The sequence below is a fragment of the Protopterus annectens genome, chromosome 6.part0 (genome assembly GCF_019279795.1).
Source record: "Protopterus annectens isolate FY-2018-M chromosome 6.part0, PAN1.0, whole genome shotgun sequence".
In the NCBI taxonomy this organism is placed as follows: Eukaryota; Metazoa; Chordata; order Ceratodontiformes; family Protopteridae; genus Protopterus; species Protopterus annectens.
Window position 1 is genome coordinate 629,026,717 of NC_056737.1, and position 20,196 is coordinate 629,046,912.

Sequence of the window (20,196 nt, forward strand, 5' to 3'; positions counted from 1 at the left end):
GTAATTCATGGATACATGTTTTTTCCCAAAGGGGATAACAATACATTTCTTGGCATTGAGCTTGAGCCCATGGCTCTGGCACCAAGCATCTGTTTCTGTAAGGCCCTTTTGTAGAGTATCCACATCATTTGGGGATTCAATAATGGCTCCCAGTTTGCAGTCATCTGCAAACTTTGTTAGCCAGAGTCCCTTAATGTTGACCTGTACTTCAGTACAGTACAAATCTTGTACTTTCCTTCTGTCTAATGTTGCTGCCCAACCCAGATCTTAGGCATCTGTGTGCATGATCTGAGAGGGGGGGGGCAACTGTAGAGGAAGACCTGGGTTTAGGGTCACCTGGGCCCTCCACCACATTAGCTCTTGATGAAGGCAGGGTAGAAGTGGGATTCTGATCTCTAGGGGGGTGAGAATGCTGGGTCCATATTGAGCGATACCACTGCATCTTTCTCATGTGTAATCTTGCCAGTGGCAGCATGGGAATTGTGGCAGCCATGTGGCCGAGAAATTCTCTCGCCGTTAGGGTGGGTGTAAGGATAGCAGAATGAAGGAGTTGGGTCAGGGAAAGCACTTTTTCCTGAGGTAGGAAGGCCATCCTGAGGTCTGTTCTGATTCTGCATCCTAGGAAGACTATGTCTTGTGTAGGATTTATATTGGATTTGGGGAAGTTTATGAGGAATCCTAAGGACTTCAGCAGGAGCAGAAGGTCCTTTGTGTGGGCTAGGAGGGTTTGTCTGTCTGCTGCTTCAATTAGCAGATCGTCTAGGTATGGGAAAATTTGCATACTTCTTGTTCTGCAGTAAGCAATGACTGGGGCTAGGCATTTTGTAAATACCCTTGGAACTGTGGAGAGTCCAAAGGGCAAGGCACAAAACTGAAAATGCAAGGAGCCTGCTTTGAATCAGAGGAATTTTCTGGAGGATGGTTTTACTGGAATATGTAGGCAGGCATCTTTCATGTCCAGGGTCATCATGAAGGCCTGGGGCAGGACGAGGGAAAAGAGAATGGGTAGTGTTATCATCCTGAAGGAAGGAACCTTCAGGAATGGGTAGAGGCAGGAAAGGTCTAGGATGGCTCTCCATGGTCCCTCCTTTCTGTGCACCAGAAAGATTCTGGAGTAGAAGCCTCTCAATCGAGCAGAGGGGGGAACAAGTTCTATGGTACCTTGGAGCAGCAGGTTGTTTAGTACCTCAGGAAGGAGGGACCATTGAGAGGGTGGAGGTAGCAGGATAGTAAGACTTGGGGGGAGGGGACATCCAGGACATGAAGTAAACCTCCTTCAGGACAGACGGAACCCATTTGTCGGACGTCACTAGGGCCCATGTAGGGAGGCAGTGAGAGAGGTGGGAGGATAAAGGTATGGTGGGAGGATGGGGTGGTAGAAAACGAGGCAGGCAGTTAGATGCTGCCTGCCCTTTCTGGAAAGGGAGGTCTCTGGGCAGAAGCTTGAGGTGTCCTATGGTGTTTAGTCTGCCTCCTGTGTGGTCTTCTGGATCTGGAGGGGGCTAGGGCCTAGAAGTCTTCCTGATATACTGTGTCTTGGCCAGGAAGTTTCTTTGAAATTTTGGGCTTGGAGAGACAAAGAGATGCTTTAGATCCTGGAGCTCTTTCCCCTTTTTGCTGAAGTGGCTTAAAGAGATCAGCTACCTTGCAGCCAAAAAGGGCAGTGTGATCCAAAGGAGCATCCAAGAGTTTGGCCTTAAAGTCGTCTGGTAAAGGCTGGAGACGCAGCCAGGAGTATCTCCTCAATACAAAGGCAGATGCAGCTGACCTGGCAGAGGCCTCTGCTGCATCATATGCACAGCTTAGGGAATGCTTATTGACTTGGGATATGAGCCCAAGCAAGGAAGCCAGGGATGCCTTTGCAGAGCAGTCCGGGATTTCATTACGATCCTTAGAAGCTTTGTCCAGTAGTGCCAAGAAGTACCTGGCCATGTGTGACTGGTAATTTGTAGCCCTAAAGGCTAGAGTAGCTTAAGTGTAAATCTTTTTCCCCTACCTCTCCATGGCCTTGTTGTCTTTATCAGCAGGCAGTACAGTGGTAGTGGGGAGAAGTTTGGTAGCCCTATCAGTGGCAATGGAATTGGTTGCTGGGTCAGCTGGAGGGCATTTGAAAATAAATTTGTCTGCATCAGGTACTCTATACAATCGGTCTGCCCTTCTTGGAGTAGGTGGCCTAGAGTCTGGGTTTAAACATGCTATTGCAAAAGCATCCAGGAAGGTAGGCTGGACAGGAGGAATAGGGGCAGGGTTAGGAGATTCCATCTGGATCAAATCGTAGAATCTTTTCTGTTGCTCAGACATGACTGAGCAGTCTCATTTGAAATGTCCCCTCATAACAGTAACTGTGTCCCCAAAGGCAAGGTCTTCCACAGGGGAGTTAGGCTCAGCAGAAGCTTCTTCTGGTGATCCATTCCCCAGAGGGGAAGATATTTGTGAAGAATAAGACAAGGAGTCCTCTGAGGAGTCAGACATTTCTTCCTCAGCAGGATGTCTAAGGGTAGTCTCTGGCAGAATAGGCCTGGGACTTGGAAGAGGTGGAGCAGCATGAGGGAGGCCAAGGCCTAAGAGCCAGGAAGGTGTTGTAAAGACACTGACTGAAGGCCTACCAGTCTGGCAAGGCCTCAGGGGTTGAAGCGACATGCTTTGAATTTTGTTTTTTCATTGCAGGCCTAACCGGCATCTGGATGTCAGTTGGCCTTGAGGAAATAGCAGGATCAGCAGAGGCCTGCTCCGAAGCACCCATCTCTGAAGCTGGTTCCCCCCGGCATCTGAATAAGGCACCCAGATATCCTCCCCAGACCTGTCCACTTTGGATTTTGCAGCTTCCTAGTAGGTACTCACTTTATCCAGTGTGGCAGCTACCAGTTCCTCGGCCAAGCTAATGGTGGCTACAGGTCAGAAATCGGCAGAGGGAGGTGCGGTGGAAGTGGATGGCCTCATGGGCTTGGCCCTCTTCCTAGGTGGTTCGGATGGGGCATCGGTAGTGGCTTCCATTCCTAGAGTGATTTGCCTAAGATGCTGGTTTTCGAGATATAGGTCGAGGGCCTGAAGTCGGTGACGAAAGGTCTTAAGAGATGAATAACTTACAAATGGCGCAGTTTTTATAATCATGATCCCTACCCAAACAAAAGAGACAATGGTCGTGGGTGTCTTTTGTGGGGAATCTGGCGACCACAGTTGCACTTGCTCTTACCAGATATTAACAGACTATATCAATTACAAAGGACTGAAGAAAATCCCGAACAGGGTTCATAGGTAGGTACTAGGTTATCGGCCCTGGGGCCTATACAAGCCCAGCCAAAAAGGCACCCTGGCTTTTGCCACCCAAGTAAATTATTTTTCTGTGCCACTGTCGAGCAGAGCCACAGAGGTGATCCCCGGGGAAAATTTCCTATTTCCTATCCAATCATCAAGATTTTTCTTGAAGAGTGCTAATGAGGAGCTTTGTTTGCTATAGATAGGTAGTTTATTCCAGAGTATGGGAAGTCTCTGGGACAGGAATCTATCCCTCCGACATGTTCTGTTTATTGTGGTGACAAGGTTTAGGACCCTAGAGCGTGTAGCTCAGAGGGATTGGGATTTCTTTAAGTGAAGCATGTCCAACAGTTCTGTGTTTGACATAGCTTTGTATGTTAGGCAGAGATCACCTCTGAGTAGGCGATATACGACGGAGTAAAGCTGGAGTTTTTTGAGACGGTCTGCGTAGGGCATCTGTTTGAGGCCGGTAATCCTCTTTGTGAGGTATTTCTGCGGCCTTTCCAGTTGTTGTAGATGTCTTGTGAGGTACATACCAAAAGGGGCACTGTACTCTATAATGGGTCTAATGAGTGATGAGTAGAGGGGAACAATGACCTCTTTTTTCTGGATGAGAAACCTTTTGTGATGAGGTGTGCCACGTAGAAGGATTTCCTGACTACTGTGGCGATGTGATTATCAAAGGAGAGACTACTGTCCACCTGTGTCCCAAGGTCTCTTATCACACTTTCGGTGTTAAGTATACGACCGCCTATGTTGTAGCTCATGGGTACAGAGTTTTTGCCAAAGGGGATGACAATGCACTTTTTGGCATTGAGCTTGAGGCCATAGCTTTGACACCAGGCATCTGTCTCAGTGAGGCCCTTTTGTAGGAGGTCCACATCGTTAGGAGTTTCGATTATGGCTCCTGGTTTGCAGTCATCTGCTACCTTCGTTAGCCAAAGACCTTCTATGTTAGCCTGGTACTTCAGAGAAGTAGATACCAAACAGGAGAGGACACAGGACTGAACCTTGTAGTACTCCACTTTGTCACTGGTCTGAAGTCGGATTTGGAGTCTGCTACTTTCACAGTGTGGGTTCTGTCAGTGAGCCAGTTGGCAACCTATCTTGTGACACAGGGATTTATACCTAGTTTAGTGAGTTTATCTATAATTCCAGAGTGGGGGATGGTGTCAAAAGCCTTGGCAAGATCTAGATAGGCTGTGTGAACCACCTTACCCTTGTCTACGGCTTTGGTGACTGCTTCAAAGAAGCCTATCAGGTTTAGGAGACATGATCTGCCTTTTACAAACCCGAATTGGGTGGGGTCCAGAGTTTGGGGATTACCAATGTCTTTGTTTATAAGTTCCATGATGATACGTTCCATGGCCTTGCAGACCAGGCTCATCAGGCTAATGGGGCGGTAGTTCCCAGGGTCCGTGGTGGCTCCTCCCTTGTGGAGTGGGATAACCATTGCTGTGCGCCATTCAGCAGGCACAAAGCCTGAGGTGAAGCTATGATTGAACATGGTACTTAGGTGGGGTGCCAGTTTGTTCTGTAGTTCGTGTAGAACGCAGCCTGGGATGTTGTCTGGTCCCATGGATGCTGTGTTCTTGGCTTTGGAGAGTGTGCTTTTTACCTGTACAGCCGTGATTACAGGAACTTTGCATTCTTCCGGTATAGAGATGGGCTCTTTAGGGGGTGAGAGGGGGGTAAAGTTAGCACTGAACCTATCTGCCAGGATGTTGGCAATATCAGTTGGGTCTGTATATTTAGTGCCATTGTGCTGTAACTCAGAGCAGATCTGAGTGTTGCCATTGAGATTCTTGACATAGCTATAGAATGCTTTGTGGTTGTCTTTAGAATCAGTGGTGATTTTGTTTTCGTAACTAGCTTTGGAGGATTTTATCAGGGATTGCAGCTTCTTACTGAGGCTGACCAGGGAGCTCCTCCACTCGTGGGATTTTACTCTCTTTTGCAACAGTTTCTTCCTTCTGTTGTACAGTTTGTTTATGGCAGGGGACCACCAGATTAGCTTCCATTTTTTGGAGGATAGCGTCTTGGTTCTGTTTGGGATAGCACGATCCATGCACTCATGCAAGTGCTTATAAAGTTCAATTGTGTAGGATTCAGTAGTCATAACTGTATTGTCCATCTGCATGGGTGTCATGAAGTTCACCACTTCTGTCTTAAGAAGCATGAAGTTGGCTTTGGAGAAATTTTTTACCATGGTTTCCTTAATGGGGGGGTGGGAGCAGGATGTGGATATCTAGGGTAATTAGCTTATGGTCAGATCGGACCAATGAGGGGTTGACTTCAGGTGTGGAACACTGGCCACTCGTGTTATTAATGACCAGATCTAGGATATTGTTGCCCCTGGTGGGGGTGTGGATAAGTTGATCCATTGCTAACAATGAAATGAGACAGATTACTGTACTTATCTTAAATGTGAGGTTAATCCGATGTCCGTGAGTAGCAGGAATTCCTGGCGTCTGAAAAGTTCTGAGGACTGGTGCATGCAGATGTCACTTTTATGGACCATGTACCAGCATACACGTCAGATGTCCGACACACCAACAGGGACTGAAAAAGCTTTGGAAACCTGGCCGAACAAGCTGATGGGAAGAAGGGTAAACCCACTAGTGAATACTGCAACATTGGAATAGAAGGACATCATATCTGATAATGCATGATTTGTCACCAAATATGCATTACTGCATCTACCATCAATGCTATGGTCTCAAATGCACTTGACCAGAAGAAAGATATATAAAACTTTATATCCAGCCCTGGGCAGCATACTTACTTGGTAGCAACCCAACAGCTGTCCTAGATCTTCTACTACTAACTTACTAAAAGTATTCAGCTATGTGGCAAACTAAATGTCAGAGCAATAACCACTTCACTGCCAAGCAGATACACTCACTATCAGCTGATTCCTATAATATGACTGGATTAGCCAGCCTTTCCGAATTCTTAAACACATTACTTGGGTAAGACTGACTAACCTATAAGGAAAATTTGAAGTGCAAAATTTCTCTTCCATGGGCTAGTAATCTATTCTAGCATACTCATCTAGACAAAGTCAACACTGCTTAACTGCTGGATGTTAGAAATATAACACTATCCTCATTTTATTCCTTATCTTCTTACATGTTTTATTTATAGCATGGCCTTATGGAACTAATAGGCTACAAAGAAAATACACGATTACCTGACGCATCATGATTACATAACACTATTTCCATTCCACTGTTAGCTTATGTGTTTGAGCTTCTTTTCTCCTCTGTATATGTGCCATGCCTGTATGTCTAACCCAGTAGACAAAGCAAACTATACAAAATCAGTCCTACAATGTTGCATTTTAAGACACAGGAGTTCACAGCAGGATGGCACAGTGGATTGTGTTGCTGCATCCCAGCTCTCTGCTCTCCAGCCTGGTCTCTAGTTGGGGTGCTTTCTGTGTGGAGTCTGTATGTCCTCCTTGTGCTTGTGTTCATGTTCAAGATCTCTCCCACATTCCACTGACATGCCATTAGTCAGCTGATGATTAGCTAAACTGCCTGTGTGTGTGTGTGTGTGTGTGTGTGTGTGTGTGTGCGTACAAGCACATGCTCCTGCATGCATCTTGTGACAGGATGGCATTCTTGCCAAGATATGCTCCGACTCCTCCACAGTTATCAGCTGGGTAAAGCAAAGGCTCAAACAAAGCTGTTCTTTAACACTTTTTCAGTACCTTTTTAGTAAAGTGTTTGGAAGTGTGCTGAATGCTTAATACAAAAGCTTGATTACTCAGATTCACACAACTGTGCTTTATCAACATTTAGTGAATTAATGTTGTGGACTTGACTATACGGTAGCCATTACAATTACATGGGCAGAGGTATTGGATACCAGTTGAACAAATTTCTCTAATCTGTCTCATTTCATTGTTAGCAAAAATCAGGCAGTTAAAAAGAAAACGTATATAAACTACAATTTTCACTGAACCATCTCTGCTCCGGTTTGTAGCTGCTTTCTGTCCTCCATACTTCTAAATTCCTTCACTCTACAAACAGGGTACACAAGCTACCACTAATGTTCAACAGCTCCTACAATAAACATTTGTTTTTCCACATGAAATGCACTGGGCACAACATGTGTGGATAAGGAAAAATCTGTTTTCCTTATTAAAATATCATGCCCATTACAAATGCACTGCAGTATTGGCAATGCCACATTCCAGGTGAGGAATCCAATCAAAACAGAATAATAACATTTTGAAAATTTGGGAAAATGGTTACAATGCATTTATATACACCCAGTAGGTCATACATTACATAAACCTGGAAAGAAATGTTCAAGGATTTTGAAATGATAAACAGGTAGGGTACAATACTATTAAAAAAAAACAAATGCACCACTTTAATACCACTACAGGCAAGATTAATGGAAATATAAATTTATTTTGCAACAACTAAACTCCAAGCTCAGTTTTTCATATGGCTAAAGGCTATATGAAACTTTTCAAATTGTTTCTGAAAACTAGAGTTACACAAAATCCAAAAAAAAATTGGCTTTATGCTGTAGAAGACATGTGGCTGACAAATGCCAAACTGAAACATTTCCCACAGCTGCTGTTATAAAGTCTAAAACAGTGACTGCTGAAAAGAGGAAGCCCACTGATTTTAATTTTGTGAATTAAAAATAACAAATACATTTTGAACTTCTATAATTACAAGAACTAGTCTCAGTAATCCATTCAGAAGGTTGTCTCAAGCATGTACCAGTCATCCGAAAAACATCTGCACTTCATCTTTAATCTACTCAGCTTCGGTCTTTAGATTTGTTCACTTGTTCTTACCTCCTTTTCAAACAATGGTGCTTTCTTATTAAACCTTACTGACAGAGACCTCAGCTCCTATGAAAATGCATTAATTTCCCATTGCTGAACATACACACGATTTTCCAGTCAATGCCCTATTCCATTTTCAGTGCAATTTTTAGGATATATTCTTTCTCATCTGTATTCTAGCAGAGATGATGTCTGCAGAAATAGCTAGTCCTCCCGATTTAGTATTACAAAATACTTACATAAGTAAATAACCTGACATGCTGAGGGGCATCTATGCCTGTCTTACAAGGCATTCACAAATCCCACACTTACGAATCTTCTACATATTCTTAATTCAAACAGCACCAGAAACGCAAAGTCAAGAGATGTGAATTTTGTCTGTGACTAAGAGACTGCCTCTCCTATGGAACAGTTTTCCCATCAACGTGAAGCTAAGTTCATCTTATTGCCTAGTTTAAGCGCAACCTAGACCAGTGGATGGGGAACAGGAAATTTAAATCAGGCCTGGCACTCGTGTCCCTTATGGTCAGAGGTAGCTTACAATGGTCTGGCGCTCAACATCCTATTCGGATATAGGACATCATTCTTTCTGGAAAACTTTGCTAGGCTTAAAAACACCCCTCCCCCCTTGGTTCGTCAGCCTAGTAACAATCAATGAATCACTTTATGCAGTTTATGCTTATTTCATTCCCAAATTGCCATATATTCAGCACTTTCAAAAAAATCAGATCTGTATTTCAGTCATATATATATATATATATATATATATATATATATATATATATATATATATATATATACACCATGTACTCCAATACCCTTTTCTACCTTTACAAGGGTTAGAATCTTCCATTTCTACCATGCCTGCAGCAGCCCATGTCACAAAAGCATGCTGGTTTTATTGCTGTGTTAAGTGTGTGGAGTGAGGTGGTTGACATGTTAAATAACATTTGCAACAGCTGGCCATACAGTGGACAGGTCAGCTGTATCAACGTCTATGCTACTACTTTTCTTACAAGGCTCATTATTTCTTGTAAATGGTACATAATCCAAACTTTGAAGGTGGTCTGACCACTTCGAAAGGACAACTTGCTTTGCTCTCTGTTGGACAGAAGTTTCAATAAGAGGCTGTCATACTGCAAAATTCAGGTTACTTGCCAGACTAGTTATATAAAAGTTTTTGAACATACCTCTAACAAATATGAAAAAACTAATAAATGGATAAGTAGAATAATTAATAAAAATGAAAGCACTACTACACATTTGATCTGAAGACAGGACATAGCCATCTTTGTGTATGATCAAAGATCAGCAATATGACTCAAGCATTTATTTCTGTGCCAAACCAGAATATTTCTTTAACTTAGTAAGTCACAAATTAGAGAAGAAAGTTAAACTGACAAACCTTTTTATCATGTTTGTTACAGAGGCAGACGGCATGATGAAACCAGTTACAACACACAATGAATGCTAACACGTAATGAAGTACGACAAATGCAAACAGAAGTGTAAAAAAAAAAGGCAACGGAGTAAGACAAATGCAAACAGACATAAAAATATCAGAAAAAGGCTTTCAGTGAGGGAGTAAGCAAAGGTCTAAGGCAGGACAGGCAGGGACAGGACAACATTATCCTGAATTCAGAAATGCAATTCAGCACACCACAGGAACTGATACTGAAAGCAATGCTGCTCTGTTATTGACATGAACTATCCTGAAGTTTGCTAAATGGCTACTTGATATTCAGTAATAAAGCTCAAGTAACCTAGACTGTCAGTCTGAAGTCCAGAGAACGAACAAACTGGAAAGCTTGAAAGACTCCATGGCTTACCTTGGGGAGGGAGATAAAGTTGCAGAGGCATAGCTAGAATTTCTGGATTTGAATGCAGTCTTCCAAAATATAGCCACATTCCCACACAAACGTGGCCACACCAGTCACAGAAAGTGCAAGCTAAAACAAACACCTACTTCGCCATACCATGGTATTCTCAGAGCCATTTAACAAAATATATAATCATTAACAGTGATAAATATGCCATTTTAAGCAGCATGTCTTACAGAACTTATTTTTTTAAAATGTGTACACCACATTGTACAAACCTAACAGTACTTAGGTGTACACCACAGCGTACGTGCTGTAAGCCTAACTACAACCATGTGAGAAGACCATCTAGAATGATACAAGAAAAAAAGACTAAAAGGCTAAATTGCATCTCCCAACCATTTTCATAATGAAGAAAAGGTTTTAAGTGGAAGACTAAACAGCAACTTCTGTATAATGTTTGATATTTTACTGTTCCACTATGACAAATTAGTTTATTAAACACTGACTGTGAATGAAGAAAATTGATAAAGCATTTATTACACTATTACTGCACTTTAATAGGAAAAGGTCTACAATGGTGCAGAGAAAGTGATCTTAACTTTTATTTTACTGATACATGGATTCTTGTTATATTTCTGCATAGTTTAATCACTTTAACGTGATTTGTATTTAAGAAAAGGCATGCAGCCACTTGTCTACTCCCTCAATGAAAATGACAAAGTCAGGTGTAGTTTTCTTTTCTCTGCTGAAGACATGTTAACAAACAACCTTACACATGCATACAGAACTATGAAGGTGACTGATTTTGGAATGGACGACGTTTCCAGCAATGTGAAGTCATCATAAAAACATTCTACCTTCACATTCTATCTCAGGCACAGAACTGCACCCTTGGGCGCACTCTCCCTCACAGCTAGTCCCAACCACCAGCATCTGGGTACAGGTTAGACATAAGCAGAAAGAGAACAAACAAAAAAGTGTGTTAGGTAGTAGACAAACAGTGCAGTAACCTACTATACACAGAAACAAGTTTAAGTCAGAAAAAAAGATTACAAGAAAACAAGGTTACCATTCAAACAGATGTACCAGCACAAATCATTTACTTCAATAATGTACTGTTTATGTATTTATTTAAATCTGTTAACTGGGGTAGAACACTGATCCATATGGAATTAATTCAGGCTCAGTCTGGGTGTGAAAAAGAACACACCAAGAAAAAACATATGCTTAACACAGAAAAAGGTAACACTGAACAATATACATTACTGTCGCACCTCTTGGGATAGAAAACTGCAAATTTTAACAGCTAAAACTAAGCCTAGCTGTATTCACAATATTAAACGTGCACTTACCGCAATCTATGATCTTCACATTTGTCACTGTTCTTTCTGCCCTACTTACGAATTTGAAACTGGAGGTACTACATTTGGAATCATGTAAACTTGTAGAAGGTAGTTTTGGCAATGGTAAAAATTTCCTGTCGAAACTACTGGTGAACATAAGAAAGCTCTCTGGATTCCCCCTTCCCCAAACATAAATATCAACTCAGAGGTTGCACAACAGTGGAAAAATGCAACTTCCACTGTCTGCAAAGTTAATTTTCACTGAACAGCATTCGAACATTCTACGTTCGGTGAAACTAGCTTTGATTTGACACATTACCCTAGGTTTGGAGAAATCCAAAATCCTTAAAAATGTATCCTCTCCTCTACACAACATCCTTTTATCTCAGAATTTTAAAATGCAGGTTGTCAAACATGCAGCTAAACAAATATTGACTCAGACAACCAACCAGCAAACAGTGACACAAACTCAAACTTCCCCAAGCAGCTCCCTTATAACTTAGAAGGGAGGCTTGAAAAAGAAAGTGAGGCCAAGGGGGTTGACAGTGGTGTGAAACAGATTATAAAGTCCGTCTTTCTGCAACAGAACTTCAAAGAGTGATGCAGCAAATTCCAAAACTGAAAACATGTTACATTTCAAAAATTGCTTTAATTTAAAACTCACTTTTTAAATTTTTTTAGGACTGGGAATCCAAAGTGCATTTGAACTTTCTAGAGTCATCAGGTCTATCATTATAAAATCTTAGCAGTAACTTTTTTGCATTGAGTTTACTAACGCATTTCCAGAAAAGCAGGAAACTAAAACAGTGCCACACAAGGATAAACCACTCTACGTTTCTTCATGGACAAATTTAGGATTCATGTTACTGCTGGTAGAATGTTTTACAACATGAAGAAAACAAGTGGTTAAAGAATGCATCATGAACACCATACGATCAAATGTATGTCACCAGAAAATCCATTTCATTGGTGTTCATAGGCAAGTACTAGCCTACCTGCCCTTGTGGGCCATAAATACCTTAACCATTATGTCAACCAGCTCACACTCAAGGAGTAGTTACACACATATAGGCAAAACATAACTTACATGTCATAATAACAAGCTTTAACAATGGAGGCCAAGTATGGTCATTTCAGTGGCACACAGTGATAAAACCCTGACTATGCCCCATCTGACCTGGTACCGATTAGCTGCCTGGGTGACTGATGGGAGTGTCAGGGGAGAGATGGGTATATCCATCCGGAGGATTGGAGGCTACACTGGGCTTTCTCTGCAGAGATCCCTGGTGGAAACCGGAAATGTCATGCTGAGGGGTGTAGTCCAAAGAGGGGGAAGGGTGGTGGGCATATCTGAGCTGCAAGGAGGTGGGGGTGGTATGCTGCATGCCTTTCAGGCCAAATCATAAGACCATAACTGGAGCAGGGGGATGAAACTAATGGGTAGACCTAAGAATAAACCCCCCTGGGCTGAGGGTGGTAGTCAAGATTCTCAGGACACCTTTAGTTTCAACGACCAACCCCAGGTACTAAGGAGCAAGTCTGGTAGAGAATTGAAGCTGTCAGATTCAGAGTGGGCATGGGACACTGGGTAGGATTCTTGGACAAAGTTTATGGTACAAATAGCAACAGGCAGAAAACACAAAAGTAAACCATGACTGAAAAGTACTGTGAACCAACTTCCAAAAGATTTATAGGTTCATAGGTTGGTACTTGGCTATCGTCCCTAGGGCCTATACAAGCCTATCCATAACAATTCCCTGGCTATTTCTTCCCACAGTATTTATTTCCCTGGTCCCCTGTCTAGCAGGGCGGCTGACGTGATCCCCGGGGTGATTCTATCTCCCATCCAATCATCAAGGTTTGTTTTGAAGAGGGCCAAAGAGGTGCTCTGCTTGACATGTATGGGCAGTCTATTCCAGAGTCTGGGGAGTCTCTGGGTCAGGAACCTATCCCTCCAGCATGTTTTGTTCATTGTGATGACAAGGTTTAGATCCCTGGAGCGTGCATCTCTGAGGGATTAGAATTTCATTAAGTGTAGCATGTCCAACAGCTCTGGGTTTGACATGGCCTTGTATGTTAAGCAGTGATCACCTCCGAGTAGACAATATGCGACAGAGTACAGGTGGAGTTTTTTCAGATGGTCAGCGTAGGGCATCTGCTTTAGGCCTGTGATTCTTTTAGTGAGGTATTTCTGCAGCCTTTCCCGTTGTTGCAGATGTCTTGAGAGGTACATACCAAATGGGATATTGTATTCTATAATGGGTCTAATAAGGGACGTGTACAGCGGGACAATGACCTCCATTTTTCTGGATGAAAAGCCCTTAGTGGTGAGGTGTGCCACATTGAAGGATTTCCTGACTGTTGTGGCGGTGTGGTTATCGAAGGTGAGACCACTGTCCACCTGTGTCCCCTAAGTCTCTTATCACACTTTTAGTTTTTAGTGTACTGCCACCTATGTGGTAATTCACGGGTACATGTTTTTTCCCAAAGGGGATAACTATACATTTCTTGGCATTGAGCTGGGATGCAATAGTTCAAATATTTGCTTAAGGAGGTGTGCTGGAACTGCAACTACTTTCAGATCCAAAAGTAATGTTTGAAAGACTTTGCCTGTAGTACCGTTCTCCATTATATTGCTGCATCACAAATTTAATATACAGCCTAGACAAACATCTGAGAGAAAGAGGCACTCAACTTCTAAAAGGAGCTTTTCCTATGGCGTGCACAGAAATTTGCAGAACCAATTCTGTATAATCTGAAGGGTCAACAAACCTGAGACAAGTTTATTGATGATTAGTGTGATACAAATGTGCTTTGAGCAGATAATCCAATTACATGGTTAAGCCCTAGCAATGAATGTTCCCAAAATGCCCTCTTTTCCCCCAACACCTTAATTACGATGAAGCCTACACATCTTAACCCAGTACATCAGTAACCCTCTTAAGCCCCAACAGTATACTCTCTTATCACCAGGGACTGCTCCCCAACTAGGCTTTTTAAATGGACTTTTCCAACCCTCATAATACACTTTGCCAAATGGAGTTACTTCACAGAAAGTGGGCTTTCTTTTTCTCCATTTTAAGTGAGGTTTGGAACCTTTTATTATTTTACCACACTATGCTGGCCACTGACAAAGCTGACCTCTCCCAAAGGGAAGCTGAGGATATTTATCTATTGCTCCCCCAATCATCACTGCTGGCAAGAAGGTTGCACCACCACAACGCATCTGATTCAACCCCACCATCTGATGATGCTACACCATCCTCTAACTGGATCACAGTGTACAAAAAAAAAGTACTGCACTGTCAGTCCTGCTAGCAAGATGGCTTCTGTACAGGCCTACCATACTCTTATATGACTTTCTGTACATGTTGTCAAACTTATCAGTATGTCTTCCATGAAGTTCTGACACTTCAGAGAAGTTGTCATTTTCAATAATCTCACTCTATTTTCTCCTTTGTAAAAATGAAGGTAATACATTACATTAAGGTTCTGCTTCCAACCTGGTTCCTTCAACAAGTTAATTTCACTATCTCTTCTGTTGTTTTCTTCCAAGTAAAGCAAGTAATGTCTTATTTTATCCATTTCACCCCCACATAAACTACAGGTCTATCACCACACTTCCCCATGCTTTGTTACATATCAACCCAATTCCTCCCCATATTTTGTTACATATTTACTCACCACCTTTTTCTTTCTTTAAATTAATGCACATTCACAGTAGTACTTCCATACAACTTTATGAAGGCAAAAACAAATAAAATACAATTTTGGCATATTCCATTATTCATAAATCAACATTTTTTTTCTCTGCCTTAGCATACCTCCTTCAACTGGCCATCTAGTTTCAGCTGCTGGCTCCTTAGTTTTTCCTTTTCAATGTGAAAGGTATCCAGTTCTTGCTCAAAAGAATTCAGCTGGCTGAGCTGTACAAACATATTTAATAAAATTAGGTATCACTGCGTTTTATAAATTTTATTTGTATTTAATCAGAAAATACATTTTTGTTAAAACAATGCCAACAAAATATACTAAAAAACAAATGTGCTGCAAACTGGACAAGCCAGGCAGATTTATTAAAAGTTTGTCAATCGCTTTTGTAAATCAGAACACTTAAAAACACATATAATCTTTAAATAAAATTTGAATACCATCTGATTATCAAAAATATTCAATCAGTTATAACCATTTATAAATATTAACATTCATAACTTGGGCCTCTGTCTGTAATAAATAACTAATAGAAATATTCTCATTAATCCCTGGACAACTGTTTGTTGCCAGTGTAACTCCATAGCCTCCAAGAAGGTCTTCATATCCCCTTGCTCCTTTTCCATAATTAAAAACAAATTTATTAAAATTGGGGCAATTCATGGAATGTTTACTTAAGGCATTGGTCATATAATTTTTTAAATTGTATTAATATGCTGGTAAATCCTAGTCCTCAGCACATTTTGTGTTTTTCCCCACATAGAAAGAAGGGCAAGATAAACAAAGTGTAATACACCACCCCCTTGGTTACACAGTTAAGCCTACAAAGTATCACCAGGGGCAGCAATTCTAGGATGGTTAGCTAAAACCATTTTATTACCTTTACACGTGTAGCGACACTGTGCACAGCTGCCATATTTTCTCAAATACCCACCCTCCACAGAATTAACATCTTTTTCAAAACTCTGTTTTAGATTAATCCCCTTTTTGTAAACTAACTTTGGTTTATCACCCAACCACTTCTTCAAAGTCCACAGAAACAAACATGGTACCTACTTTTTAAAATCTGTTTAATACTGTCAGCAGTATTACTGAACTGACAAATCATTGCTCGAAAATAATTATCATCTACCCATGAGGGCGGGGGTTAAACATCTAAGGATGTCTCATAACAGGTTTAAAATTAATGCCTATATTCCTTATAATTTCATCTTTCAGGCTAACAATGTCTTTGATACCCCCTATCCAAAAAAGTAAAATATCCAGTTCAGCAAAAAAATATAGCAACATCTGAAATAATGCAATAGTCTAATCATCTGTACCCTTGCAATGTTCCTCTTCTGTAAAGCGGGGTGGCAACTGGAATAGAATAAAATATCTGAACATATACCCTTCCTTAATGTGGTGATGGTGGAATCATAACTACAATAATCCAAATTCTTAATCTTTACATACAAAAAATGAATACACATAGTATGAAATTCACTTTTAAAATTTAAAATCTTAATGGATTTAATAAAATCCAAAAACTCTTTCAAAGACTCATTGATGCCTTTCCAACAATTTTCTGGGGTGAATTAAATGCATATATGGTTTCCCAGCAACACAAAATTACATTGGCAAATTATGGGGGCAGCAGCTGCCCATATTGTTACACCATTAACCTGCTTTTAGTATTCCCCTTCAAAAAATATGCAGATATTGGTCAGCACATGCTCCATACACTAAACAGTCACAATAATCTCATCTTTTTTCACAGTAATCTCATCTTGTTCAAAATTAGAACCCACTCAAAGTGCTTGTTGAACCCAATCAAGATCCTGATAGTGTGGGATAACCAAGAACAAATCTTTAATATCAATCACCACTTAAAAAAAAAAAAAAAAAAAAAAAAAGACTCCAACAAATTCCACTTCGGATAGGACACTCAAAAAATGCCAAGAATCCCTAAGCACATGTGGTTTTTATCTCTATATGTTTTTTAACTTCCTATCCACAAACTTAGCCAAAGGTTCCATAACAGATCTACCAGTAGCCACAACAGGCTGTACAGGTGGCTCAATTAAAGATCTGTGGATCGTCGGGATTCCAAAAATAGTTGAAATAACTGGATTTTCTACCTTATTTCTTATTCAATATTTTCATTATTAGGAAGAGTACCAGTAAGTCTTTGAAGGAGAGTTTGGATTACATTTTAATGTAAATTTCATCCTACGTGAATTAATTTTTTGGATGTAAAGATCTTTAAGAATTTGAATTAATGTTGGTATGATTCCACCATACTTAGTAAGGATATATACTCATATGATTTACTATTCTATATCAGATGCATCCCACCCCCTTTTCAGAAAAGGAACGTTGTATGGGGACAAATGATTAGACTATTATCTCTTGTTTCAGAATATGCTAATATTATGCTGAACTGGATATTTATGTTCTATGTTTTTGGATAGGGGATATCCAAGAGACATTATTAGATAGCCTCAAAGATAAAATTATAAGAGATAGAGGCATTAAGCATAAATGTATTATAAGACACTGAGATATTTAAAACCTCTCAGGAGGTAAAGAATGATTACTTTAGAGCAACGATTTGTCAGTTTGGTAATAACTAAGTTGATTTATAAAAGGGGGATTAATCAAAGAGAGTTTTGAAAAAAGGCACTGGTAATTTTAATTATATGGAGGGTAGAGGTATAAAAAAGTGCAGTTCTTCACACTGTTGCTACATTTGTGAAGGTACTAACATTGTTTCAGCAAGCCATCCTACAATTATTGCCCCCTAGTGGTGCTAGAAGGTTTAACTGTGAAACCAAGGGGTGGAGTTTTGTTATTGCTTGTCTTGCCCTTCTTTTTATGTGGGGAAAACATGATGACTAATGCTTTATATAAACATACTTTGATTTGTCTCAGTTTTAATAAAATTGTTATTTATTCTGGAAAAGGTACACCCTTTGTTTGGGGGGGGGTGACTGGAAGACATTCTTGGAAACTAGGGAGTTTACACTAGCAACTTCTGTTAGATGCAGCCAATTTTCCATGCATTAATGAGACTATTTCTACTAGGTGTTTCCTGCAAGCAAAGTTATGAACGTTAATTAACATTTATGAATGGTGGTAAGTGACTGGATGTTTTCGATCATGTGACGGTGTTTACATTTTATTTACAAATGACTGAACGTGATTTAAATGTTCTGATGAAGTTCCAATTAAATGCTTAATGAATATTTAACAAATCTTATTGGCTTGTCTGATCTTCAATGCTTTTCTTTTTTCAGCTTAAATTATACAGATACAGTACTTAAGTAACATTTTAATGAATTCAGCAGAGTGCAGATCACACCTACAACAGTGCAGTTTAAAGAAGAAACAATACTAATAAATCTTGTGAGTACTTAAGGGCAACACAAGGAAAAACAAACTCCTTAAAGTTACTTTGCTTACTTCACACTTTTCATTTGCCAAAGTATTTCAGAAAGTGTTACATCATCCAGATGTATGCCTCTCACAGAAGGGTCACTTAGCAGTAAAGAGTAATCTGCTTAGATTATGTACTGTACACACACAATTTTCTAATGTAAATGTGGAAAGTTCATAAAGTTAATCCCATTAGCTAGAAGGAAAAAAAAAGAATTAAAAAAACAAAATCAAGTAATCCTTATTCCCTTTTCTGTAATAACACTGTTTAGTATCATTAGCTACAAAGGATGCCTTAAAAATTCTGAAATTCTTTGTGCCCTGTGCTAAAAACAAATGAACTAATTTGTGTTCATAAACGAGAGCTGTAACTCCAAGCATGTGAACTCTATACAAGACCATTTGAAAAATACCACAATCATTGCCTTAACAGCTATAAAATTACCATGTGCATCTGGAATGTAACAGTAAACACCATATTAAGACCTCAGACTTTGCTCATGAGTTGCTTTTTTTTCAGTCAGACCACACCATCTAAATCACAGCTGAAGCATCAACAAGATTAGGTCACAGTAAAAGAAAATTGATTGCAGGACCTAGCTCCATATTATATTAATTTTACTAGAATTTCTGTGCAATATTTTGTGATTTCTCTTCTTGCATTTCCCCATTACTCTGATAAACTATGCTGCCATTGCCTAGTTTTAAAGGTCATTCTATATTACTTTTGGCCTAATTGCTTGCTGACTATTAGCACCCTCACAACCAACAGACCCAGTCATTTCTTCTTCAGCAAGGCCAAGTGTCTGTCGAGAGCAGTCATCATTAATGCAGCATCTACAGTGGGGTTTTGCAAATTTTCATACCCTAAGACCCCATAGATACTCAGGTGAGGAACAGAAAAGAAGGTGCAACGGGCTTACTGCTCTGGTTGTCTCCTATTCCTGCATGGGTTAACAAGCAGCCTGACCACTTCACACATAGAAAGTGGTTGCTCTTTTGTCGACCAGAGAAATCACACTTCCTGTGTGCTTTCTGAGCACCTGCACTCCTCCATGCACCTTCACTCCTCTCTCTTGTTGCCAGTCTCCACCAGTGGTGGAGTCATAAGATTACCCTGGTCAACTCTATCGCAGTTAGAGCTCCATTGCTTTGTGTCACTGAGCAAGGCTACTGACTTTTAATTTTGCAAATGCTTTCAACAGACAGTCATCAAAACAGGGTATTTGTCATGATGTTACTTTGAAGAATATCTTAATCATGTTAATCTGTAGCAACTTCAAAAAATCATTTGGCAGGAAACTTGCTGCAGACTTTCTCTGTATATTCCTCTCCAGACATACAAAATGTCCGCAGTACTACGTTTGGCACATCAGCTGACATGCCTTAAAAAGTGTCAAGTAGCCATTCCTCAAATGGGACAGTCAACCTTCTCTTACTTAGTTATTCCAAACTGGCACACTAAACAAAAAGATTTCACTCAGCTAACCCAAGCAGGTTAGTAAGAATGAAGCAACCTTGGCATCCTGTAAAAGCCCTTTAAGTGGGATCCCTGGGGTGTGTGTGTGTGTGTGTGTGTGTGTGTGTGTGTGTGTGTAAGTGCGTGTACATGCACGCACATATGCACATACACAAATACATTATGTGTACATATATCATACACCGACACGGCATGTAAGTGGACTGTCATCGTGGAAATAAATAAAACCCGCACTGTGACCCAGACTAAATTACCAACACAAGAGCTGGAAGAGCTGATAAGAGAGGACAATGCCAGCACTTCAGCATATACCAGCAAGCAATATAGATCATGGATATATGCTATGGTTTTCTA

General features: G+C 40.5%; 1 protein-coding gene across 1 annotated transcript in view; it reads right to left on the reverse strand.

Moving 5' to 3' along the window:
* NIN (ninein) overlaps window positions 1–20,196 on the reverse strand; it is a gene marked incomplete in the record, with an annotated part of 1,258,852 nt that overhangs the window by 202,437 nt on the left and 1,036,219 nt on the right. The window contains 1 exon segment of the mRNA XM_044074306.1: window positions 15,059–15,160. Within this exon segment, the coding sequence (XP_043930241.1) occupies window positions 15,059–15,160 (102 nt within the window).